General features: G+C 42.6%; 2 protein-coding genes and 2 long non-coding RNA genes across 6 annotated transcripts; 2 read left to right on the top strand and 2 right to left on the bottom strand.

Annotated features, from left to right (window-relative positions):
- Window positions 1-46: 46 nt before the first annotated feature.
- On the top strand, window positions 47-5,387 carry LOC309699002 (uncharacterized protein). 2 transcript variants are annotated; one of them, XM_082521816.1, is made up of 8 exons: window positions 47-3,368; window positions 3,487-3,557; window positions 3,730-3,906; window positions 4,463-4,524; window positions 4,601-4,663; window positions 4,748-4,807; window positions 4,890-5,021; window positions 5,104-5,133. In XM_082521816.1, exons 1-8 carry the CDS (start codon window positions 3,196-3,198, stop codon window positions 5,122-5,124), a joined length of 759 nt encoding a protein of 252 aa, XP_082377942.1. In that variant the 5' UTR covers window positions 47-3,195; the 3' UTR covers window positions 5,125-5,133. The 2 variants fall into 2 exon arrangements, with proteins under 2 accessions (XP_082377942.1, XP_082377941.1); XM_082521815.1 differs by having other exon boundaries at window positions 4,890-5,387.
- A 60-nt stretch (window positions 5,388-5,447) lies between these two features.
- LOC309699010 lies at window positions 5,448-6,595 on the bottom strand. The gene is made up of 3 exons (XR_014274231.1): window positions 5,840-6,595; window positions 5,643-5,754; window positions 5,448-5,562 (listed from the first exon to the last, which is right to left on the bottom strand). It is a non-coding gene; the product is annotated as an uncharacterized lncRNA (long non-coding RNA).
- A 1,778-nt stretch (window positions 6,596-8,373) lies between these two features.
- ubp1 (upstream binding protein 1) lies at window positions 8,374-23,887 on the bottom strand. Of its 2 annotated transcripts, XM_082521803.1 has the most exons (16): window positions 22,927-23,886; window positions 19,720-19,871; window positions 17,939-18,015; window positions 17,743-17,848; window positions 17,539-17,645; window positions 17,236-17,388; window positions 17,040-17,150; window positions 14,264-14,371; window positions 13,940-14,046; window positions 13,793-13,847; window positions 12,204-12,297; window positions 11,991-12,081; window positions 11,701-11,819; window positions 11,460-11,602; window positions 10,653-10,704; window positions 8,374-10,558 (listed from the first exon to the last, which is right to left on the bottom strand). In XM_082521803.1, exons 1-16 carry the CDS (start codon window positions 23,040-23,042, stop codon window positions 10,521-10,523), a joined length of 1,629 nt encoding a protein of 542 aa, XP_082377929.1. In that variant the 5' UTR covers window positions 23,043-23,886; the 3' UTR covers window positions 8,374-10,520. The 2 variants fall into 2 exon arrangements, with proteins under 2 accessions (XP_082377929.1, XP_082377930.1); XM_082521804.1 differs by lacking the exon at window positions 14,264-14,371 and having other exon boundaries at window positions 22,927-23,887.
- LOC309699012 lies at window positions 14,378-16,670 on the top strand. The gene is made up of 2 exons (XR_014274233.1): window positions 14,378-15,386; window positions 15,448-16,670. It is a non-coding gene; the product is annotated as an uncharacterized lncRNA (long non-coding RNA).
- Window positions 23,888-26,817: the final 2,930 nt, after the last annotated feature.

The raw sequence follows: 26,817 nt of genomic DNA on the forward strand, positions 1-26,817 counted from the left end.
TGGATGATGGCAGAATACTTTCTTTGGTTAAGATAAACAACTTCACAGCATCTGTGTCAAGAGCGACGTACCATTATCAGAAAAAAGCTTCTGAATGTGAAAACAGAGGTGTTTACAACTGATCTCAGCACAGCTATAGTCAGAGGCAGAATACCTGGAGGGGTTGCTGTGCTTTGGGACAAAAAAATAGACCCTGTGATAAAGCCCATTAGACTGGATGTAGACTGGTGTATTGGTATACAATATACACAGAACAATAGTAGTTTTATCATTCTTAATATTTATACTCCCTATGAATCTTGTCAAAATGAGCAAGAATACCTCAGTAGGCTGGCTTTTATTAATGCATTTATTCAAGACAATGATACTTACAGCATATATGTTTTGGGTGATTTTAATGCTGATCTCACAGACAGCAGTTCTCAGTTTGCTGACCACTTAACTCATTTTTGTCAAGTTAATAATCTTATCTTGTCTACCAAAGTGTTACTGTCTGCAGATAGCTATACATACATAAGTGAAGCCTGGCATAGTACATCATGGCTGGACCACTGTATCTGTACAGCTGATGGACATGCAGCTTTAGCAAACATGACTATTAGGTATGAGGTAACTGTGTCAGATCATATACCTTTTGGTTTTACTGTGAATGTGGAACAAATGCCAGCAACAACTGGAAACAATATTGCTAATATTGCTACCAGTGTAAAATTAGACTGGTCAGCTTGTAGTGAAGATGATTTCTTAGCTTATCATAGTAATACCGATATACATCTGAACAACATTTCTTTGCCGAAAGAAGCTATTTTGTGCAAGGATGTCAACTGTAAGAATGCTGTGCATAAACATTTACTCTGCTCCATGTATGATGATATAGTGACTGCTCTGCATGAAAGTGGTACACTGCTTGATAAACAATATAAGCATAAGAAACCTAACATCAGACCTGGCTGGAAAGAACATGTATCCATGTACCATGATGAAGCTCGCATAGCTTATAAATGTTGGGCCATGGCTGGAAGACCTAAACAAGGCCCAGAATTTGAACAGAAAAAATGTGCGAATGCCAGATATAAGTACGCTGTTCGCTTTATAACTAAAAATGAGCAAATGCTGAGAGCAGATTCTTTGGCCAGGAAAATGTTGTGTAATAATATGGCAGATTTTTGGAAAGAGGTGAAAGCTCTTAATAACTGTAAACCATCTCTACCATCAACTGTTGAAGGTGTTTCTGGGGCAGATAACATTGCAGCATTATGGAGACAGCATTACAGTGCGTTGTTTAACTGTATAAAAAGTGATCCATATGAGGACAATCTTGACATGAGTAATGACACAATAAGTGTAAGGACACATGAAGTATATGAAGCCATTCATAGGTTGTCTGATAATAAATCCTCTGGTTTGGATCACATCACTGCAGAACATTTAAAACATGCTAGTTTAAGGCTAGCTCCTCTTTTAGCACTCTGTTTCACTGGGTTTATGATTCATGGCATATTACCAGACTCAATGCTGTGTATTTTACTGGTACCAGTTATGAAAGACAAAGCTGCAAAAGTGAGCTGTTTGGATAATTACAGGCCGATTGCACTAGCCAGTATTTTATCTAAGGTGTTAGAAAGAATCCTGTTTGATAGAGTTAGTGTGTTCATCTCTTCTCTGGATAATCAGTTTGGCTTTAAACCAAAGCACGGCACTGACATGTGCATATATGCACTCAAGGAAATAGTCAGGTTGTATAGGGCTAAAAATTCATCTGTCCTCATGTGTTTCATTGATGCCTCTAAGGCTTTTGATCGAGTGAACCACAGAAAACTTTTTGATAAATTGAAGACACGGGGAGTTCCTCAATACATCGTGAGGATTCTCTCTTACTGGTACGCTCATCAGAACATGCAGGTTAAATGGGGAAGCAGTATTTCTGCCCCCTTTGGTGTCAGCAATGGTGTCAGACAGGGTGGGATTTTGTCTCCAATTTTATTTAATTTATATGTCGATGATTTGTCCATACAGCTGAGAGCCTGTAACACTGGGTGTATATTAGGTGAAGCACTGATAAATCATCTTATGTATGCAGATGACCTGGTTGTTTTTAGTCCAAGCAGTGCTGGGTTACAGGATCTTCTTAATGTCTGTACTGAATATGGTGTGCAATATGACATTGAGTACAATGCTGCTAAAAGTGCTGTTTTGATATGTAGAACCAAGCAGGATAAACAGCTAAATTTCCCTTTGTTTAAACTGGCACAAAAAACTCTTGAAGTTCATAAAAAGGTGAAATACCTCGGTCACTTTATTACTGAGCAAATGAATGATGATGATGACATATACAGACAACGATGTAAGCTCTATGTGCAGGCAAATACTATTGCACGCAAATTCAGCTTTTGTTCACTTCCAGTTAAAGTGGCTTTGTTTAAAGCGTATTGCACACCGCTATATTCTGTCCCCTTGTGGTCATCCTACAAACAATGTAGCATGCAGAAGCTGCATGTTGCATATAATGATGCGATGAGAATCCTTTGCAGGATACCTAGAAGTGGTAGTGCCAGTCAGATGTTTGTAGCTGTGGGTGTCTGGACTTTTAAAGCACTTTTAAGAAAGTTAATGTTCAGTTTTAGAGAACGACTGGATGGTTCGAGTAACAGTATAATTTTAGCACTTACAGATCCGACAGTGAGTGGTTCCCGTTACTCATCCAGTCTCAGAAAGCACTGGTTAAAGTGTTTGTGTATTTATTGATTTATTTTAAGTAATTGTGTTTTATGTATATTATGGTTTTATATTTTTACAAATGCTTTATATACTTATTTATATACATATATATATTTAATGGTATACCTTGTGTTGTGTGTGTGGGGGGGGAGTTGTGTGTGTGTGTTTCTTGTCTTGTTTTTATGGACATGTAGTCTGCCAATAAAGATTGAATTGAATTGAATTGAATTGAAGGTGTAAACCACAGGGTACAATCAAGAACAGGGCCCTGTTTCAGGAAGCCGGTTTAGAAAACTCAGAGTGAAAAACGATACGCAGGGTTGAGTAACCCCGAACTGTCCAACTCGGAATATTCGGTTTCAGAAAGGCTGATAACAATTAGTTCAGTCAACGCGGAGTTGCTACAACCCCAAGTTAAGCACGCGCACGAGGATACATAAAGCCCCGATCAGTGGAGCACAGATTAAGCGAGTCACCATGGAGACGGAGGGAAAGAAGGCGCGGTCGACGTATTTCACAGCGCTCGAGGCGGAAATTCTGATGGCAGCATATGCCGACAGCATGCACATCATGCAGAAAAAAAGTAACACAGCCGCAGCTGCAAAGGAAAGGGAGCATGCATGGCAAAACATAGCCGACAGAGTCAATGCGTGAGTGTTAATTTAAACATTGATCTAGGGATTTCCACCCATATAACACGTTATTTTATCATATGTCATTCTATTTATTATGTTATACATTTTATTTTGTGATGTGATGTGAGCGCAGGTGCAACCCAACAGGCCCCAAACGTTCCTGGCAGCAAGTAAAAATGAAGTATAAAAACATAGTCCAAACAGGTAAGGTGTAATTGTATTATGAGCCATAGTGCTTGGTCTGTGTGTCCTATGTAAATCAATTGCAGTTAGAGGCTACAGTAATATACCACCTGTAAGCACATATTGAAATTATCTGAGCACATCACAAGTACACATTTGCCTACTCTGTATGCCCAAATGTGTGCCGTCACAGCCAACAGAAAAAAAGCGGAGGCCCGAAAAACAGGTGGGGGTCCTCCACCACCACCACCCACAGAGGCTGAGCAGTTGGCCCTCAGCCAAAACAGTGGGCGCCCTGTGGCTGAAGGCATCTCTGCGGGGACATCCTCTGTGGCAACAACCCCACAAGACACAAGTGCCTACATAAGGGGTAAATCCAAAACAATACATGGCGTGCATACATCCATTCTGCACAGTCACCTTGACCAAAATGAACTATGTCGTAGTGAAGTTACTGTCCTACTGACAGAGAATGACAGTCATCAAACAGTTAGGTGAATAAACAACACTGAGACACTTGGAAACTGTTAACGTGCTGCACGGGTGAGGGCCCAGGGAGAGACTCACACACACCGAGCTGCAGTGGTACGTCTTTATTATGAGCATAGCAGTGTCCTTTAATTTTGCATACATGCGTGTGTGTGTGTTAACCTCCCACAGGGTGAGCTCCCTGTTCCCAGAGACAGAGCGAGTAGTACATTCCGTACCTTTCCCAATAAGTGTAACATATGAACATATACCTCAATGCGACATAAAGCTCATAAAAGCGTTTCCACCCTGACACCTACTGATTTTGCCTTCCCTCAGTGTCGGTTGTCTCTGAGAGCATACTGACAATGAGGTGTATGGTGATTGGTATGTCTGGTAATTGCCATTTGCGCCCACATAAGTCATGAGTGACCTGTATGAACCCCATATTCTTCCAGTTGACGGTGATGGTGTACTGCATCTGGTGCAGCCCCCTGTTGAGCCAGACCGACATGCAGTTGTGAGTACTCGTAATACTCCACAGACTACATGTGTCAACAGTAGAACAGCAATGTTGTTAAATGTCTCCACCACAGGCACATGATGACGAAACAGTGACAGCTGCTACAGAGGAGGCCGCAACAGAGCCACACTATGAGGTATACAGTGTACAGTGGAAAATATAACAACTGACGACAATGTGGTACTATGATGACACCATGGACTTACTATGTCCCCGGCAGAGTGATGCTGGAAATGAAGAGGAAGAGGGTCCAGCCACTCCTACAACGAACCTTTCCACAGTGGGTTGTTCAGCACTGATTTACAACCAACCTAAGTAGGCATGTACTATGGATGCCAATGCTATGTCCCTTGTTGCAATAGCTCCCTGTGAAGCAGCTGTATAAGACATATCTGGCCAGGAAGATAAGAAAGTGCGACATGGAAATGGTGCACCTCCAGCTGCAGATCCAAAAGTCGAAGCTGGAGATTGTACTGCTGGAACAACAGTTAAGGGTGGGTGGAGTGATCATAGATGGACGAATCATGTCAGTGTTTGTACAACATACTAATATACGCATTTATTCTTTGTGTACAGGACATACAGGGTGACCAATAAAGGCAGTTGACCACAGTATCTGTGTATTTGTCTTGTAACATGTTGGGTTGACGGGTCACAGGAAATGGTTGTGGCATATGGTGTCTCTGACTGCTCTTCCATCCTGTACGTTCGTGGGTGGGTCAGGATGTTCATCGTGTGGATCACTGCTGTTGTCTGGTTCAGCTGGACACTGTTCACCTCTAATCGTGGCAATGTTGTGTAGGATCACACATGCCACAATGATGTCACATGCCCTTTCTGGGGTGACCCTGAGTCCACGAAGGCACTGGAACCGGGCCTTGAGCATTCGGATGGTCATTTCAACTCTGGCCCGTGTCCTGCAATGGGCCAGATTATAACGCTGCTGTGGGCCCGGTTCAGGGTCAGGGTAAGGGGTGAGCAAATAGGGTAGACATGGGTACCCCCTATCACCAAGCAGGTGGCCAGTGAACTCTCCTAGGACAGAAGAATACATGTCAGTGCAAACGTCCCTGTGGCAATTGGTCTCTGTATATTTCACAGTTACTTCGACCCACCATGTCCAAATTTGGTGCTCAGTGTACATTCCCGGAAGATTCGTGAGTCATGTACAGAGCCTGGCCACTTGGCTTCCACATTTGTGATGATGTTGGCAGCATCACATATGATCTGCCCAGTGCAGAGAACACATATTAGCATCCATTACCATGATGCCATCACTTGTTGGTGTGAAATGCTACAGGGAATTATGTACCTGTACATTGATGCTGTGGACGGACTTCCTGTTCACATAGTCTCCTTCATTTGCTGAGGGTGCAATGATTGGGATGTGGGTGCCATCTATACAGCCAATCACGCCTGGGAACCCTGGAAATTTATGTACCATTTGAGTGGTAGTTCACGTATCACCACATCATGCATTGAGTTTTGTTCATCCTGATACCTGCAATTTTGTGGAATCCCTCTTTGATGAATCTTGTGGGTCTGTGACCGGGGAACACCACAAACGTGTACAGGAGACGTTTCAGTGCTACTGTAACATTCCTGACTGCCCGACAGACGGTAGCCTTGGAAACGTGCTCAGCGTCACCGATATTGTACAGAAAGCTCCCGTTTGCAAAGAAACGGAGTGCGGTACAAAGAATATGTAATGGACTGAGCGCATGTCCGCGATGTGTCACATGCGCAATATATGGCCTGAGGATGTTATCCAAATAACTTATTGATTGTGCTGAGACACGGTAACGTTCGCACAGGAAATCATCAGGTAATGATAAGATGTCCATACGCGCTCTGATCACTCTCTCCCGGCGGAGAGCTCTGCGGAGAATTTGGGCTTCAAGATCTACTGGCTCTTCAAGGAAGGGACACGCCATGTCTGACACTTCCTGCTGTCAGGTTTCCGACAAAGAGGCGGGGTCAGTCAGGGTTAGTTGTAGTAAACCTGCTAGGGGGCAGGTTAGCTTCACGGCGTGTGTCGTCATAGTGACTCACTGAGGCTTCAGCTGAACTCGCTTTGTGAAACCGAAAACCCAGAGTTTTCGTTAACTCAGGGTATACTTACTCAGTTTTTCCACTAAACCGGCTTCCTGAAACAGGGCCCGGGAAGGCCAGATCACACTTAACTGGAATACACCTAAGAGACAACCTGCACAGTCCTAGAAATAAATTAAATAAAACGAGCATGAACTTGAACCACAACGATGAGGAGAGATAATATAGAGAAGGAAAGGATCCGATTCACCCGATCTCAACTCCAAAACCTTTGGGTTACTAAAGATAAAACCGAAAGCAGAGAAATCCACAAACCGCAGCAGCTAAAAGGTGTCATCCAAGGCACATTTGGATGTTTTCACAAACTGTACAGCGCGACTTTATAAAAGCACTGAATATTTTACACACTATAAATTCTATTTTCTATAATTTCATGTATCCTTTCTTTTGTTTCTTCATTTTCTACGTTGTCACCAAAATGGCGAAACAGTTATGTGCAAACACTTGTCAGTAAAGGTGATTATTGAGGATAGGCATATCCCCCAGAATGTAGACCCACTGATGTGGGTTTTTGTCTGGTTTGGTCATTAATTTGCACCTGCTATATTCACTCCTCAGCCCAGGTGTGATACAGCCTCTGATAAGAGAAAACCAGAGTTTGCATGATTTTGGGTCCTAAACATCTGTTTTGGGGGCTCACAGGCAGGTGTTTTGTGCTCACAATCTGCTTGATAAACTATGAGTCAATGCAGCGCCTCATTTAATTGTCCTGCAACAAAAGGCACACCACAATTCTTTGTTGATGACCTTTAACACACTCAAAGAGATACTTTCAGTCTCCACGCCAGGTGCTTCCTGTTGATCATCTTCTTCGCGCTTATCTGTGGAACATCAGAAACACATTCTGCAAAAACTGTTGCTTATGCAGGTAGGAGCAAAATATGTCTCACCCCTAACCTTGAAAGGAGTCTATATAATGTCTGTGTCTGCAAGTGTGCATGCCTTGGCCTTACTGATGATGATGTTAGAGGTGATTTTTGACAGAAGGATATCAGCAGGGGTCAAAGGGAAGGTTTACAAGATGGTAGTGAGACCTGACGTGACGTATGGTTGGAGATGGTGACACTGATAAAGAGAGAGGAAGCTGAGCTGAAGATGTTGAGACTTTAATGTGGGAGTGAGCAGAACAGACAAGATTAGAGATGAGGACATCAGCGGGACCATCAAGTTGTTCCATCTGCGGACAAAGTCAGAGAGACAAGGGTGAAGATGGTTTGGACATGTGCAGAGGAGGGATAGTGGATTTACTGGACAAAGGATGTTAAATATGGAGCTGCCAGGGAGCAGTTAAAGAGGAAGACCACAGAGGTGGTTCATGGATGTAGTGAAGGAGGACATTGCAGAGGGTTGTTGTGACAGGATGCTGCTTTGGATAAGTTGAGACGGAGGCAGATATTCACAGTGGTCACCCCTAAAGGAAGCAGCTCAAATTTGCAAATCTATGAAGTCTAAGTTATAAATCATTGACCATCATTTTAATCTTTCTAATGCCTGAACAACAACATAATTGCCAGAATACTCAATTTAAAATAAAGGTGTTTATCAAACCTAAATAAAAATAAATAAATAAAACAAATTAACCCACTACTTTTAATTCATCCATTATTTTCATTTTGAAAGTTTAGTTTTTGGTTGAAAAAGACAAAAAAAAAAAAGAAAAAAAAAAAAAGATAAAGGGATGATGTAGGTCTCAAAAACACCATTACAGTTGTAATAATAAAGCAGGACACCAGACAAAGTTATGAAATCATTTATTCCCAGCACGTGGTTGTGTACATCTCCAGCATATGATACTGTGTACATAAGCATCATCATCATCAGACATTGTACTGTACATCAACAGTGGTCACCTCTCGAGCTCGCACTCTCTTACACACAGTCACACAGACAGTCACGCGGTCAGGCCTTCAGCGGACCAAAACTGCTATTCAAGAGTTCGCCGGACTCGCTCTATTAATGTCTGAGCTGATGACCACAGCTTTACTGCGCTGCGGCGCTCACGTCCTCCTAAAACACCACAAGAGCTACAGTCCTGGCTCTGGCGTGTGGGGAGACAAAAGCTTTTTTTTTTTTATTTAGTCTCGACATTGTTTTATTTATTTTGTTCTCCTTCTCGGTTAAGAAGAGGGGAGGGGCAGTAGGACTACTGACTACACATCAAGCTTGAATTTTGTGAATTTCTTCAGTGCAGGCTTGGTCTCTAACGTCTGGAAAAAGACAGAGGGGTTACAGTCACTGACAAAAATTACCATTTCCTACCTTCCCCCATCTTCCACATGCTCTTTACTACATTAGCAAGCTAAAACACGGTTTCATTATACCAACAGGAAAAAAGTTTTTTGTTGTTTTTTTGTTTTTGTTTTTTTAAACTGACATAATGAAGTCTTTGCAAGAAAAGAAAAATGATACAAGTGCACACTTAGACACACACACATTCAGACACTGACACGCTCAAGTGTACGCACTTCAAAAATGCTGAAACACCGTGTACCAAAAATCATTATGTCGACTTAACTGAACCCCCAGGAGCAGTGAGAGGCTTCCCGTCACTTTTTCAAAGATAAGGGCGCTCGAAAGACACGACTTCCTGCATTCAGCTACGTAAAAATACAAGGTGGATGTGGTGCTGTGAAGGTTTTCTCCTCTCCAGAAATAAGACTATTGAAACCAGGAGATAGCGGGTGTTTGGTGTTTTTTCTTTGCAAAGCAGATCCTGGAACAGAGGGTTTATTACTTTTGCGCACAAGCAATGCTGCTAAATTTGACTTAATCGTCTCTTAATGCTTCTAAGGTGTCCAGAGTCAGGCAGAAAGAAAAAAAAAAAAAAAGCCGATGAATCTAAAAGCCTGTTTGGTCCCCATGATAGGAGGTCTCTGAACGAGTGTTTCAAAGTCAGTACACAAAGCAGAGGAGTCAAATATGAAGTGTATGCGCTGTGTGTGTGTGTGTAAATGTGAGTTAAAGATCGCTCTATTTTAAAAAAAAAAAAAAAAAAAAAAAAAAGCCAGTATGGCACCAGAAACACGTAAATTCAATGAAAGAAACGGCTGATCCATAAATAAAGCACGAAGTAAAATGAGTAAAAGCTCAGAATAAACAGGACGTGCATCGGGAAAGCTGGGCGTGACGTCGCGTCAGCACAGAGATATGGCTGTAAATCACTGAGGACGACTTCGCAAGACGAGAGTTAATGAAAGCAGTCAGTCTGACAAAGTCAAAGAAAAACAAAAAACATCTACAAAACACCCGTTTCTTTCCGGGGGTTACCAAGCTTGGCTGATCAATACGTGGTTGGTTAATTAATGGTTTATTAAGACAAACCCATCGAGAATGTTAAACAAGCAGGGCACGGTGGGATTCTCCTTTAAGCGAGTTAGTATGAGATCGCATGCTGTTCAGCAGTACAGGTTACCAAATACTGGCCTAGTGCTGGTTGTGTGCGTTGTGAAGGAAGGGCAACGAGCAATAAGGAAACGCTTTCCTTCTCCTGCCGACCCCCACTCCTCTCCCGGAGCCGCCACCCTCCGATCTCCACACAAAAACCATACAAAAGACAGAAAAATAAAATAAAAAAATAAAATAAAAATACATAGAACATTGCTAACTTTCCCCCCTTTATCCCACATCCCACCGGTCTCTCTTCTTTGAACTAAATCTCCTTCGTTAATAATGTTTTCAATATGAAACAGTGGACACACCCATGTCAGATTCTAACATTTACATGGCTTTAGCGCAGTCTGTCTGCTTCCCGTCGAGCTATCGCTTAGAGAGACAGGGAGGAAGAAGAGGGAAAGAGTAGAGGCAGGCAGAGGGATGGACAGAGGGAGGCTTCAGCTCCAAAACAGAGGGTGGAGAATTAGTGATGCCATCTGTCCTCCTCACTACTTCAAGATTAGATGGAGTCCTTCGCCCGACTCATCTGCAGAGAGGGGGAAAAGTGAAGGGAGACATTACATCCTCGTCTAAAAGTGATCTAGGTTGTGGCTTTCTATCTGTTAGCAGAGACTGCTGACCTTTGACAGTGCTGATTAAAAAACAGCTCTCGTCAGGGAAGTTGTAAACCATCTGTGGGAGAGAAGTAAAAAAACAAAACAGGGTGAAGCGCTGGAGCTCATGAAACATTCTCAGCAGGTTAAAGGTTTGTTTCGGTTGCACACAGGTCCGACTCTGAAGAGCGACACAGTGTGTGTGACACACACAGAGCCCATAAACAACATGCAAATAAGATGATGGCGCCCGGTTATTCCTCTGTAAGCTGTGAGTGTTTGTAGCTCAGGAGGCAGAGCAGATCATCGATAACTGAAGGGTTGGTGGTTCACTCCTCGGCTCAACACGGGTATTTTTCACTTGTTAGGCAAATGTGTAAACCACTACACTAAACCAGATCTCAAACCCACAACTTCTATGGTGCCTTATTTCTGAGCACGGTGTTTGTGGAGGTATTGTACATCCTGAAAGCTGAGTGAAAAGGACGTCACCATGTCCACTAAAGCACACAGTGAGGCATTTTCCTGTTTATGGGTGGACTGTGGCTTGGGAGGTAGAGTGGGTCTTCTGTGAGTATCCTTGAACCCCAAATTTCCCCTGAAGCATCAGTCTGTGTGTGTGTGTGTGTGTGTGTGTGTGAGATTGTTAGAAAGTACTTAAAGTAGAGGTTAAACGCATGTGTGAGTGAATGCTCTCAGTGCACTAGCAGGGCACCAACCCACTTACCATTTATTCCACTGTTTTTTAATTAAAGACTTCCACTTCATGAGTCTTTCAGGGCCATGAATGTGACACTCAAAATATAAAGAGAGAGAGTGTGTGTGTGTGTGTACCTGGTCGCTTAGCAAGATGTGTATGCCTGTAGGACCCTGTCGGTACACCTGGTTGATCGTTCCCAGTGGAATGCTGCACACGCACGCCATCTTGCGGATGAGTTCTGCAGCTGTGAGCTCCTCTAGATACAGAGCATGGTACACTGCACAGAAACACACCAGACCGGTTTCACGGTCATGATAATAATCACAGACGGCATTTGGTCCCTGATTAATATCAGCAGCATCTGTTCGTCTTTACCGTGTAAACCAGAGGAGAGACAGTGTTCTCCATTTTCGTTAGTGCTGTGTCTGTCCAGCAGGGGGCTCTCTTGAAGGGACTCCTTACAGACATATATTGTCAGCCTGGGACGCACTGACCTGCATACACAGAAAACAGCGTGGGTGGTGTATCACAGAGCCTGGAGCTGGCATGATGGGAGATAACTCGCTGTGTTTTTGTTGTGGGTGACATCATGTTATGTCTCTGTCTCTCTTTAACTTGTTTTTTGTTTTGTATTTACCAGAAGCAGCCACTCATGTGTGACCTACCTGGATTTGAGTGCATTGAAGAGCCTGATCCCATCTGCTGGCCCACAAATCTGGACTAGATCGTCCCGGGTTAGCTTTAACAAATCAGAACCTTAAAACAAATAAATAAATAAAAAGGGAGGACATCTGGTCACTTCTAATACACGCGCACGTCTTTCAACATCATGACCACGCCTGACCACGCTGTGTGTCTGACAACCTGCCTGTGCATACCTGAGAAGTTAGAGAAGAGCCGTGTGTAGGAGCTGAAGCGATTTTTCAGCAGCCACTTCTGTGTGTCCTGTATGGAGGCAGTGGCGCCCAACTGCTGTAAAGAGGAGCAAACAGGGGGTCGAAACATTAACACAACTCAGCCCTACTGAGCTAAACCATATTTGGATTAAAACTGAGGGCACTAAAGCCTCTTTTCCACTAGAACCACCAGCTCGACTTTTAGGATTTTCAGGGCTCGCAAAATCGCAAAGAGTGAAAACTTCAAAAAGCAAATGTCCTAGATCTTGGTTCCACTTGCCTCTTACCTGTGATTTCAGTGGAAATTTCCAATTCAGAATCTGACACAGACTGATTCATGTCCTACACAGTTCTTGCAAGTTCATAGAAATTTCTGTTCAATTAGAACCAAATATTTGAGTTGATGATTGTAATTTGTTGTTGTAATTTGTGTTTTAAATATTTTTAGATTAATGTATAATATTGTAAAGGAAACAAAACATAAATCAAAATTTTCTTTTATTTTTTTTTTAGGCTACTTAAATTTATTTTGGGCTACCAAAAACTGAAAAGTGCCTGCCCCAAGGGCTACCAGGGATTTTGAAATTTTGCGAGCCCTGGTTTTATATTAGGTGGTAGTACCTGGTACCACAAATATGACGCCAACAGACTGCATGACACTGATTGGCACAGGAGTGACATCACTGGATGACTCATGAGTGATGCCTTTTTTGAAAGCCGGAAACGGGGGAAATGGCGACACATGAAGCGGTGCAGACATTTAACATCAGTTTAGCAACATGTATATCAACGCCTCAATGTCCTCCATTGTTTTTTAGCATCACAGGAGTTAAGAGCCACCTCGCTATAACAACCCCACCCACATTGAGCTTTACTGACTTGCAATAGAAAATGACCAAAACTGAGTAAAGTTGAATCGAGCAGACGCTAGTGGAAAAGAAACTTAAGACAATTTCAAATAAAACACAAAGAGTGGAAAAAAGTCATGGATCCAAACTCAACTGCAGAGTGGAGGTGAGACATTCGTCAGTCACCTACACCATTTTCTCCTCTCTGTAACTGAAAACACTACATTTCATATTACACAGAGATATAATGGCAGATAAATGGGAGGAAATACGCTTTGAATGTTCGAATGCAGCTCAAATTCATGGAGAGAATTCAAATGAAAGGTAATAACAGCAGAAAAAGTTATCTAAATATCTGCTGGAATAAATGTTGCTGCTCATCAGAAACAAACATGGATTTAACCACAGCAGCAGTCGGTACTGCGATTGTGTCACTTACTGAAACTCAATAAAATCTTAACCCTGTGTCATTAAGGGAGGAAAACGTATCATGTGACATGGCAGCAGGTGTTCGTCACAGCAGACGTTTTAATTTGCGATTTCAAGAACAGAACAAATGTTACTAAAACCATTAACAGCGCCTCTGCACTGTTCAGCCGAGTCGTTACAGCCTGACAGTGACTCAGCACACACACGGCAAAGCAATCAATTACGTCATCATCTACACCCGAGTCTCTCTTACACCTCTGTTCTGTTCGTGCAGGTGTGTCACTTTTCACTAACCTCCGAGTTGCCATGGCTGCCAGGGTCTGCCTGGTGATTGGGTGAGGACGAGTCACTGGAAAACAGAGACGTTGATTTAAGACCAGTATACACTTTACCTAAAAAACAGAAAGCTCTCTCACTCACGCACACACACTTTCAAGGTACCTGTCCAGTACTGAGGAGGTCGTGTAGGTCGACAGTGGGGTGGAGGCGAAGGAGAGAGTAGCTGCCTGGTTGGTGCTGGTGTAGGCGTTGTCTGGCCAAGGAGAGCACTGTGGAAAGCGCACTTATTGATACAAGCAGCTCAAACTACACAGAAACAACAAGTGAAAGACATTTAGCTCCATCTAGCCTAAAGTCAAGTTCAGTACAACATCCCCTAAACAGCAACTGACGGCCTCACTAATCAACAATAGGTCCTAAAAAAGGTGGCAGACAGTGTGTGGAGTGATTAAGAGGAGGAAGAGGAGAGCAGAGCAGGATGCTTACACTGCCTCTTTTGGCCAAGGAGTCGCCACAATCAGCGGGAAGTGTCCGCTTGCTGGACTTTTTCAGCTCATGGTCGCCCGCATCCTCTATGATGGGCTCAAGCCTCGTCTACATACAGACACACAGCAGAGATTAACCAGCCAGTGGTTATCACACAAACAACTAAAACCTCCAACTCGATATGTGGGGAACAGATAGAGGTGTGGTTATCACCGTAATTATAGTCCAATAACATTTGAGCGCATTTTAAAACAGTCTGAGGAGAGTTTCACCCTCACCCGCCAAACACCGAAAAGTCACAGAGACACTATTTCACAAAATAAATGTAATATATTTGATAAAAGGCAATTCTTTAGACTTCATTACTAACTGATTTTAATACAAGCTGCAAAAGATTCAAAGTGGTTTTTTTCCTCTTTATGCAACAAACTGCAAACCATTTTCCTCCAAGCGAGAAGTTATGTCACTGCAGCAACAGTGAAAATGAATTAAAAGCTGGGTCTCTGATAAAAGGTGCAGAGCATGATTGATGCTAATAAATAAAGGCTGGCCAGCCCTTACTGATGGAAGAAACAGACCCGTCTGGCTGTTGGGGAAGCTGACGAATGTCGGCTAAAATGTTACGCATGTTCTGATATAAACCTTCCGACAAACCGGCGATCTTTGGGGAGAACCACCACCTCGCCCACAATGTCAGCTGGGAAGGACTCCAGACCCCAAAACCCTGAACTGGATGAGGTGTTAAGAAAACTGATGTTCTGACATAGGTGGTTTTATGTTTGTTATATTTACAGTTTGTCCATGTTATGCTTTATGACTCAGTCACACTACAGTAAAAATAGAACGACATCCTCTTTTTCGCTGGGAAAACTTTCATCAATCAGCCGGTGATTCTTTTGCTGGAAGTAGTTGCAGCTACCAATTAGGGCCGACTGTCTGACATCCTTGACCTCTGGGTGACTTTTTGTTTGCAAAGTGATTGAATGGGAGGTAACCTGTCTCTATGACAGTCAGTCTGACTGACTGTCATAGACTGTGGTCTAATTTATAGGCACACCTCGTCTGTGATGCATCTCTTTGCAACAGTGGCTGTATTCTGGTTATATTCTTGTTTAAAAGCGAGGTTGCCGAGCACCTGTACTGCTGTACAGGTGCTCGGCAACCTCGCTGTACTGTATTGCAAGTCAAATGTGAGTGATGTTTAAGGGGGGTGTAGATATGAGAAGACCCTGAACAATCTCACTTATATAATCAGCTAGAACAAATTAAAATAAATCCCTTTTGTCACATTAACACAACTATTTAGTCGAGACTAGCTATTCCCAAACTTCACACCCCTGCAGCTTCATTTGAAACATAAACATTTTCAGTGGCACGCCCAAACCTTCAGTAAAAACGCCCAACTGATGGTCACACATACCTAACAAAGCATTTCCTTTGTGCTTTCATTTATTCATGCTCCAGTGATGAAATTGTTGAACCTGATCTTCTATCAGCAGCTTTAGTTTCAAAATTAAAATCTTTACAATTAGTGACAAGAAAAAGTTCAGGAGCAAAAAAAAAAAACCCCATAATTAAGAATAACAATAAATAATGGCAATTTTAAAATGAATTACAAAACAAGTCAAAACAAGATTCTAATATAGAAACACTTTTGATTTTAAAATAACCCTAAAAAGATGTAATCCTACAGAATCCAATAAGAAATAAGCCAAAAGTTTATTAGTTGGTTATAAAACATAAGTAAAATAGAAATATGTTTCTCATCCTGCAGGATTTAGTCGTATAAACGCTCCACAGATTAAAATTAGACGGTCCCATCCATTTACATTTCTAATATAGGAGAATTAAAAATATCAGTTAACTTAATTTTCACTGCGAGCGAGCAGGAGGGAGTACATAAAAGGAACAGCTCAGGCTGTAGAGACGATGTTAGAGAGGCAAGACCGCCTGAACGTGTGCAGGAGGGATACTGGGCACACTGGACCTGCTGTGGCCCATTCAGACCCCATAGGGGGTTGCAGCCCACACATTGGGAATCATTGGTCTAGACAAACAGTTGAGCTGACAATAAAAGTCTGTTCAGTATCTGAGAAAATATGGAAAAACCACACAAAGTGACACAAAATCCACTTCAGTTGTGTGCTGCAAGTCGACTAGCTGATAGCTGGGCACAGAAATACTAACCAGTTATCCGGTTGTTGTTTCACAGCAGCAGCGTGCCTCTGATTTGGTGAACAAATGAGGCGGAAAGAAGGAAAGATGACAGCCGTGTGAACAAACACGGGTCTCCTAACATTAAACACACCTGGCAAACTAATGTGACATCAAATCTGTGCCACTGTGAAAAACATTTGTGATTTTTTTACATTTAAAAAAAAAAAAAAAAAAAAGACCACCTCCCCCCAAATAAATCAAAGGAGGGTTTTTATTTTTGGGCTCAACGCGATCGTCGTATTTTTGATGATCTGAGGTTTAAAAACGCAGTAACTGATTGTTTCAGAGTCCCTGACATTTATACACTTGAATGTGAGAAACAGTGAGAAACCACGGCCAACGAATTAAGAGGATTATATGACTTCAGCAGCTTTCTGAATAAAGTTATTGCTGTTCGTTAGTTCTTAAATCCAAAGCATTGTAATTTTCAGACTGGTTGGCAGTGATGGAGTCTTTTGTATTATGAACAAGAACTGAACCTGGAAGCTTGTTAGTATTATAAGCTAGTTAGTGTCAAAGTCACATAAAGCCTAGGAGTTCACAGCAGCCCTGTACCGACCTCTGACAGGATAGTGGTATCGTAAGAAGGCTGGTACTTTTCCTTCTCTTGAGCTGTGCGTTTCTCCATCTTCTCCCTGTCAGTCTTTTGCTTGCGATCTGCCCCCTTTGGCTAAACAGGAAGCAGAGAAGAAGAGATGTAACTGGTGAGTGCTGGCACAGTTTCAAACGTGCCCTGTTTAAGATTGAGTGAGCACCTTGAAGACTTTAATTTGGCAGGAGGCAGAGTGGAGGTGCTCCGTGTAGTCTCCGCCGTCTCCGAGGGCGAACGTGTCGATCTGGATCCTGAAGGGGACGCCCTTCTCTCCGCCGTGCTTCCTGGGAGTGAACTCCGTGCTAATGCAGTGCACCTGCAGACGGCGGGTAGACACGATGAAGTCAAAACGTGTTTGATGTGGAAATTCAGCAGCACGCTGAGCAGGTGGCTCAAAGAGAGATGTATGTATGTGTGTGTGTCTCTCTGTGGTTTGAATGAGTGTCAGAGGATGTCTGAGTGTTACCTGCACAAACACAGAAGTTCTTTTGTTCAAGTCCCACAGAAACTCTGCAGCATTCAGCTGGGAGGGGTGAGTCTTTGGCTCCACAATGCCCACTGACATGGGGATATCTGATACACAGACACACACACACACAGATATTTGAGTTACAAATCACACACATGAACGGGACAGTCTAAGCAAACATTTCTCGGCAGGCATCTTTACCGATGTCAAGGAGACGGTCGCCAGGACGGTTCCACTTCCATCCCTCCAGCTGCTGGTGCTCTGTGTACTGCAGCCGACGGTCGTGAAACACCACTCGCACTATGCTCTACACACACAGACACACACATTAGATATAAAGTGTCCTGTCTACAGACACAGATGCATGATTGTCCTCGAGCTGTGAGGATCCTCTCACCTTCACCATCTTGTTGTTGAGCTCCGGTAACTCCCCTGGCTTCCTGTTGTCCAACATACGCACCTCATAAGACTGGCCTGAGTGAGAGTAGATGAACATTAAAAAACAAAACACAACAACAACAAAAAAGAAAGATTTAACAAGGAACAGTGAGTATATACATATTTGAATTTAACACACTCAATAAAAAGGTACAGGCTCATTATTATTGTTGTAAATTTATGAATGACACTGCAGGAATGGTTCCTCTGATGAAACACTCAATACTGGGATTTAATGGCACTAAAACTCATTTTTGGATTACTTGTTACAACTTCTGATTATTTTACTGTGAGCATTATATATTGATGTTATCACATTTAAGGTCCTTTTAAAAAAACAAACAAAAAACCCAACGTTCTTTTAGTAATTTATTGTTATGGTTTAACTTCCAACTCCTGCCTGTTTAGTTACACATGACTGTGTTTTATTGCACTTTGTGTAAAGAACTTTGAAATGCTAGTTGTGATAAGTGCTATGCAAACAAAACGTTATCATAAATCCTGGACTCTCTCACTGGTCTGCCTATCGACTCTGTAGTTACAGAGTTTAACCTTATCAAACTTCCAGGAACAAAGACCAAAAACACAAAAAAGTAGATACAGAATCCTCTGAGTGCTGCTGTGGAGACCACTTGCATTTTATACTCTTTAAATGATCACACCTGAAGGTAAATTTGCCTTTTAATTCTTGATTGAAGTTTTGTAAAATCACCCCAGTGTGGTATAAAGTTGTGTCACTGCTGCAGTGGTTTATGTTTCAGTTTGTGTGAAACAGACAAAAACACATGCATGCCCAAGTAAACCGTCTTTCCTAAAAAATTAGCACAAATGCTCACACTGCACAGGCTGACCTGTGAAGACACCGCTCAGGTATTTTGTTTATTCATGCTCACTCCAGTTTAATTACATGCAATTTAATCCAGCTTTATTTATATAACACGACTTCACACCAACAGTCACCTCAAGGTACTTTCTATCGCTACAATATGAGCAATATAAACCCCAACGATCAGAAAATACCTGACCCTGCTCTCTATCAAACTCCTTCACAGGCTTTATTAGAATATTTTATTGTTATATGTGAAGCAGAAACAGACGTTTAGACCATATGATGAATTTCTTACTTTGCTGGTTTTGTTTTTATACAAAACAATTCTAATAAAAAAGTAAGTTAACTTGTAAATCTTGCACTTTTAAAGTAAAAATTACAGGCAAAAAAAACAAACAAGCGAATAAAACACTGAGTTGGACAGATAATCATTATTAATGCACTGAGAAAGTAAAAGTCAGTGGGGGTAATGGAGTGTTTGGAGGGCAGTACAGTGTTACACAAAAACAAAACAACTTTTTCCAAGAAAAAACACAAAATCTCGTCTGTATGACCAAACCACCGTAAAACAAGGCCCCTGAGCTGTGTTTAAATAAATAAATAAAAACTGTGTGTATTGATATGCTAAATAACCTGGAATAATAACGTCTTGTTATGCATTCAACGTGCATTACAATACATTTCAGTAATAGGCAGATCTTAGTGTGTCACGTCGAGGGCACACGAGGCTGGCATTCACATCAGTAAGAGTTTCATTTTACAGTGATCACACCGAAATGCATTAAATTAATGCGCTCATTATTTATTGACGTTGGATTGTTGACAGGCAGCCATGCAACACAAACTGGGTCGTGTAAAACCGGGTCAACAACCCCCCCTCCCAAAATCACCTGCCGTTCTTTAGGTCTCACCTTGGTTTAGGTATGTGAGCGTTTCGTCATGCAGCTTGACAGCGGGCGAGGTGGCGGTGCACAGCACATACTGGAATGGGGGATTTTTGGTCTCATTTTCAGGAGGGAGGCTGGAGTCCTCCTGCTTAAAGATTGGCAGAGCCAGCACATCACTAGGAGGGGCGAGAGAGACAAACAAGTCAGCGAGGGAAAAACAAAAAAAACAACAATAAAAGAACAGTTGTGAGCGATAAGTTTTCCCCGTTAGGAGCTGATTTGGCGTATTTTCCTTGGCACTGGCCTCAATTTTTTTCAACTAGCTTTTGTCTCAAAGTTAGTTTGAATCTCCAGCACCATGTGAGCTCCATCCTGATGACAACATAATCACTGTGACCTTCCTGAAGGCAAAGGAAATAGTGTATTTATGCATCAGTACTGGACGACCTTCTCTCAAATGTTTGTGTGATTTTAACACTCTCACTTCACTCTTGATATGTCACTTTCAGTTGGGCAATATTTCCCTGTCACAGTGTGGAATAATTCAATGGATCACCTTTTTTTAGAATAAGTGACGAAGACTATCCATCGATCAAACTGTCTCTCTAATTATGTATGCATGAGTCCGCAGGAGGATAAATGAACAGAAACACCCAGAGATAGCCTTAGCTGCTGACATATACCATCTCTCACGCTTGGCAGGCACTGTAGACAACGTTCCCGTACTTGGCTCACCCTGACAAATGCTGTGGGAGTGTCAATGAGGGCACAGAGAAGGGTGAGGAGTGTGTGCATGTGCAAAAAAAGAAGTCCTATCTGTGCAAAAATATGTAGATCAGGGCATCTCATTACCTGGAAAACTAATCTGGAGCCAAACTAAAACCACCTTACCAAATTTCAAATAATTCCTGCAGCACCTTCCTCAAAACAACGAAGTCTTTCAAAGAGCTGCCTGCTAGATTTATCCTGCCCCGTATCGCTTTCTCTCAATCACTTGCCGGTGTGTTTTCTCTGCAGAGTGAGCGAGCCAAGGCAGCACCAACATGGGTGCCACAGCCCAGCTGAACCATGCTGCCCACGAAAACTGCATCTGCTTCCTGAAATCTGAGGAGCTCGTTCCACTGAATAACACCGAGACATTCTGTTCCCATCAGCTGCTGACTCCAAACACACCCACAACCCACCCCTGCACCACAGACAGACAGCAGTATGTCTGAAGCACAAACTAATACTGTCAATGCATACCATCCCCTGAATACCAGTAATCTTGCTTACACACATAAGCGACAGGCACACACCTACGTCATGCTCAGATAAACACACGCTAAAAGTAGACGGATGCAGATAAAGCACATGTATGCCCTCGGCGGGCTTGCCTTCATCATGCAAATATCACGACCTCCCATTAACCTGTTACATAACAGTGCACGCATACTAAGAATTACTAATTGAACAGGTGGTTTATAACAAAGTTATTCAGCTCAGTCTTTCCACACATATCGACTTCAAGATATATTTGGTGACTCTTTTAAACATTAGGAATTTATTTATTTACCCCCCACCCAAAAAAAAAAAGGAAAATCCAATGACAAATGACCAGCAAGTCTCAACCTTTCCTGTACTGGTATTGTGACAGTTCACACCATCATTCAGCTGCTTCCCCAGAGAGGTTCTCGTCCCCTTGTCGGATGTACTATGACAGCACAGTTGCAGGAAATGCACATGCATCCTCTGCAGACAGATTATTCTCAAGTAATGCTGCCCAGCCAGTGTAAATATGCACCATCAGCATAAATGCTGGAATAACCTGACTAACCAGAAACCAGGGAAAAACTGGCTTGTTATTATATTAAAACCAGAACTATGAAGATAAAATTTGTTACTAGACTGCATGTTTATTAGCCTCGGCGTGTACAGGCAGGTGAGATATTTTGGCAAAAACCAACACAATGTGTTTAAATAAGGGGTTGGGCCAGTAACACCTGAAAACCTCCACATGCTGGCATTCATCTTACAGCTCTCTGGAAATCTACTGCAGGGATGAATGCCAATATTCCAAAAGACACTCCCTTATTTGGTCTGTTGATGGTGGTCTTTGGTACAAGAGGGCACAGACATTTAAACTGGACTAAGATCAGATGAGTGTAAAGGTTATAGCATAGGACTGCTATAAGCTGTGGGTCAGTGTCATTGAAAAACTAACTCTGCATTGATCTGAAGAGACATGTTCCTCTAATAAAATAAATGGGTCCAACATCTCAGAGTCACCAGACTCCCAACAGTTCAATCAAAGTTTGCTGCTGGAGAAAAACCACTAGTATGCTTATGGACTGCCTGTGTGGTGAAACAGTTTTAGGATAAATATAACCATGCAATGAGAAATAAATACATAAATAAATTTTTGATTTCCAATACTATTGGAGTCACACACCCCCCCCCCCCCAAAAAAAAAACAAATGGGCCAAACATGATGGTGTGCTAGTGTAAAAAGATACATTAAGTGTATTTACAGTGACTAAATTGCTGCTACATTTTCTGAAGAAAATCATTCAGGAGGAAAGCAAGAGTTTCAAAAATGTCAGAGTTAAAATATTCAGACTAAAAACATATGATCATGGATCACTGCTTAGAGAGGTCAGGAGCAGGTAAACAGAAAAAAAATACTGGCTTCAATGATAAAAGATGAGGTGCGTATATGTCCTGAATTGAGGGAGGAAAAAATGCTTGAGCAATTTCATTTATAACCTAGAACAGCTCCATTAAAAAGAGTCTAAATTCAGTCCCATCCGCCTAGACATGTGCAGCCACTTGTTTTCACATAACCCTGATTATGAGAAACAAAGCCACAGACCTGTTCTTAAAACCAGAACAGTGTCTTCCTGACTTCCTGGATGTAACAAAAACTTTACCCATGTCCTTGCAGCATACACGTGCATTGAGAAACAGTGCAGACTGATAAAAAAACAAAAACAAAACATCTTTGTCCCTGGCAGTATGACACGTGTCCCCTTCCCTGCCTTTGTGTGTGTTTAGAGAAATTAATCTTCATCCCTGATCGTGGCACCCCGCAGTGACTGCTCGAGTCCAAATCCCAAAACAAAGAGAAACCATAACACCCAACACAAAGGGAGTAACGCACCCAGGGGGGCTGTAATGTTAACACTCAGAGAGCTGTTCTTGCCAACGACCCACTGAAGCTGGGACTGGCATGTTGTCTTCAGTCTCTCTAACCTCATGCTGTAGGCTCCAGCGCCCAGCTCCTGCCCGATGCCGGACAGGCTGGCGTCGAAGTCGTGAACCAGCCCCGACTCGATGGTGGCGTCGTCCATCTTCAGCACCCAGGCCATCGGCCCCAGCTCCTTGTCCTCGGCTTCTACTCGGATGGCCGCCAGCTTGCTTCAGGTACGAGAGGTCGGCTTATAGAGGAAGTGAGCTTTGCAGCTTCTGAATGACACCCGTGAGAGGAAAGTTATGCTGCTAGCCCGCTAGCCGCTCCCTGGCAAGCTGGGCAGGCGAACCGGTAGCTTTCCACAGAGACTGGATGCATTGCCATATCTCCACTCGAGTTCTGAGAGTTTATTTTCGCACAAAGGGATGCTCCAAGACAGGCAGAATGCCTGAAAGTAACTTAGAACCCACTCAGCGAGTAAATAGTTAGTCGTGACTGAAGATCCGAGCTGATTGTCAGCATGCTAATGTTAGCTAACAGCTAGCTTTGAAAAGGAAGCTTAAGCAAGCTAGCCTGAATTCAGCAGCGCCTTTGTTGCTTCAAGTATCGAGTCTTCATACAGTCCGACTGACGTTTGTTCAGCAGAACGACACAAGCAGGAGGAGGAAAAAATATCGTTTTAATCCACACACCGCATCCCACGCAGCGCCCCGCACCAGCTGTTGCTACCGAGCTATGAAGCTAACTAGCATCAACTTCACTTGCTTTCAGCTACGTCCGGTGACCTAAGAGCGGCTCTCCTCTGGCGCTCCCTCTACCATCCCACTCCGCGCTCCTCTTCTCATCGCGGGGCTGGAATCACCGCCGGGGCTCCTTATTTTTAACACGCAGTCCGTTAACCATCCAAAATGAAGCGTTTGACACAAAACAGAGCATCAACATGGCTCCCTCAGCACACAGACTGTCGGTCTCTGAAGCCCGCAGGGCTGCCACCGCCAGCCTCGGGAAGGATGCCAAAGACTGAGTCCAGCCAATCAGAGGCCGTCCTCTGTGCCCAGCGCAGAATTATTAGCCAATCAGCAACCTTCGAGCTTCCGTCATTGTGTCCAACTGTAGTTGCGCTCTGCCTCCCTGAAACTATAACACATATCTACAAAAAGTCGTTACTGTCAAAAAATATGAACCCTGTAGGCATGCAAACACCCCTCAGTGTCAAGTAAAAATAATGTTATATCTCTGATGCAAATACAGCGACAGGGCGCTGACCTTTTCACCGAGAGTTATTTATTAACAGGTATTGTTGTTGCTCCAAACACCCACACTGTGAGGATATAAACTAAACCAAACATTTACATTTGAGCTGTACATGAGCGGATACCTCGTATAGCCGCTGTTCTGTCTCTGTAGGGGGGCTCGGAAGTTTTCAGTGTACGGCTGCCAGAACAACATCGCGTCTCATCAGCCCTCTCCTCACTTCTCCTACACATAAACACCACTCGGCCCGGTTCCGACGACGAGGTCCAAACGGGAGATCAGTGTTTCATTCATGTCAGTGTCGAGCAAGAAGAAAAGTCCAGTCCACAGAAGATGGCTGCAGACCTTTTGCACTCTCTGGTCAATAATTACGCACCGCTCGGACCCTGGACGTGGCGCACTCTCAAGTCTGGTTTTCTGAGTGGGGCACACACGCTATTTTGGCCCTGAAAGGGAGGGGGAGGTGGAGGGGAGGCCCGCCTCATGACTTAAAGTCCTTCTGTCTGACTCAGGAAATTCAGAATATGGACATAAACACACGACAGTCAACACCAAATATGCAAACATCAAAGAACACAAGGGAGTAACTTGACTTGTCTAGCATGGACAGAACTAAAATTCATGTTGCATAAGTGTTGGATAACACTTGTTCATTTTAAATGAAGGATTTGCAATGGACAGCTTGTAAAAAAAAACTAATAAAAAAAATCCCCCCTTCAGTTTAAAAATATATGAATACAGTAATTACTACAATAAAAAAAAAAATCAATCAGTTCTTGTACATTTGAATAATGTAATAAACAATATGTTTTTAAATTCAGTATGTATATAGGTGTACAGAGGCCGTTTTAGCAGTCATCACTCATGTGTTCCACATTTAGTGTCACCAAAAGCAAATTTATCATGTAACTCTAGTTACATAAATGCACAACTGAAAACTGCTGTGTTGGTTAAAGAAGCAATGATCAGGCGAGTAAAGACTGAAGCTATTTGGTCACAATGACACCAGGTGCATTTGGAGGAATAAAGGTGAGGCTTTTACGCCTAAGAACACTACCAAGTGTCAAGCATCGTGGTGGTAGCATCGTGCTCTGGGGCCGTTTTGTTGCCAGTAGTACACTAGACAAATTAGCTAGAACTTTACCTCAAATCAACATCTAGATGGTTGAAACTTGAAGACAGTTAGGTGTTCCAACAGGAGGATGATCCCAAACACACACGACAACTGGCTTTGTAATAGATAAAGTAGGGTGACATTACATTGCTGGAGCAGGCTTCCCAAAGCCACGACCTCAATCCTATTGAAAATTTGTGAAAGAGCCCTAAAAGCCAGATCCTTACCAAGAAACCAACTGATTTAAATGAACGCTATACCAGACACCAGAAGCTTGTTGATGCCTACCACTTTGCCTACAAAGCACTTTGAATCACCTTGTTGTTGAATTGTGCTATACAAATAAACTTGCCTTGCCTTACCAAGAGAGTGTAGTTGAGGTGCGACTCACTAAGGGACATTCACCAAATATTAGTGACATGTGAGCACACATCACCTTATATGGTTTACAGAATATCCCAAATAAACTCAAACCTGTGCATTTCTTTGTAACTAAAGTCCTTAAAGGTGTATGCTGAACAATCATTTCACCCTGCAAAAAGAACCGTTACAGTAAATACACTGATTCTCATTTAGCACTTGTCTACTCTACCTGCTCAAGTGCTTTCTATCCAACATTCCCACACATTCATACTCCGACAGATGGATTGGAGTTAGATAACTTGGGGTTAGTATCTTACCCAAGAGCTACATGCACCCCAGTTCAGGGAAATCATGGAAAGTCTAAAAACAAACCTTCCTTTCCGACCAATAACACCCACTTTTCATAACAAGGTCTTCTTGTTCTAGGAAATTAAAGCCAATTTAAGCAGAAAACTGTCAAAAAGTCAAGATTTCCAAGCCAGGGAACAAGCACGGTTAGTTGTTACCTGCAAAACACAAGAGTTGATTTAAAATGCAAATTTTAAGTATGTAAAACTGCTAAAGTATACCACATCCATCTTCAACAGTGTAACTGATATGTTTTCCCAAGTTGGGAATTGTTTTGAGGACAGACTCAGTATGAACTGCAGGGTCTTGGCAGGTTGTAGATGAGTGCAGCAAGGCCAGGGGGTTTTACAGGTCAGACAGTATCTGGGACTCTCTTTAGCTGTTCCTAAATTTACAGCCCAGAGGACAGATGGATACATGAAATATAGCACCAGTTTCACAAATAGCTATGTTGCATAAGACCTAAATGTTATCTTTTATTCCATGTGTGGATTAGCCCACTTTCTTAACGTTTCTTAACAAGTCCACGATCTCCCACCTGCTGCTGCTCTTTGCGGGAGAGCGACAGCTGGAAAACCCACTGCTTTATCAGACAGTAAATTAAACTCCTGGTGTTGATTGGTTTGTCAAAGCAAGGATAAAATCCTGACGCACATTTTCACCAATTTCTCGCAAAACAAACATAAAACCGATCACCTGTGCAGCTCAGAATAAAATTGTTTTAGAATAAAATAACTGCTAAATATTAATCAGTAAAGTAATTTTGCATTTTTGATGCTTTCATACTGAGGTGTTTGCTGAAATTGAGTGGTTGTGACACAGTCACACTGTGTAAATTTGGGATGAAGGGACTCTTTAAGGGACTACGAAACAT

The sequence above is a fragment of the Aulonocara stuartgranti genome, assembly GCF_965226115.1.
Source record: "Aulonocara stuartgranti genome assembly, chromosome: 22".
NCBI lineage: Eukaryota > Metazoa > Chordata > Actinopteri > Cichliformes > Cichlidae > Aulonocara > Aulonocara stuartgranti.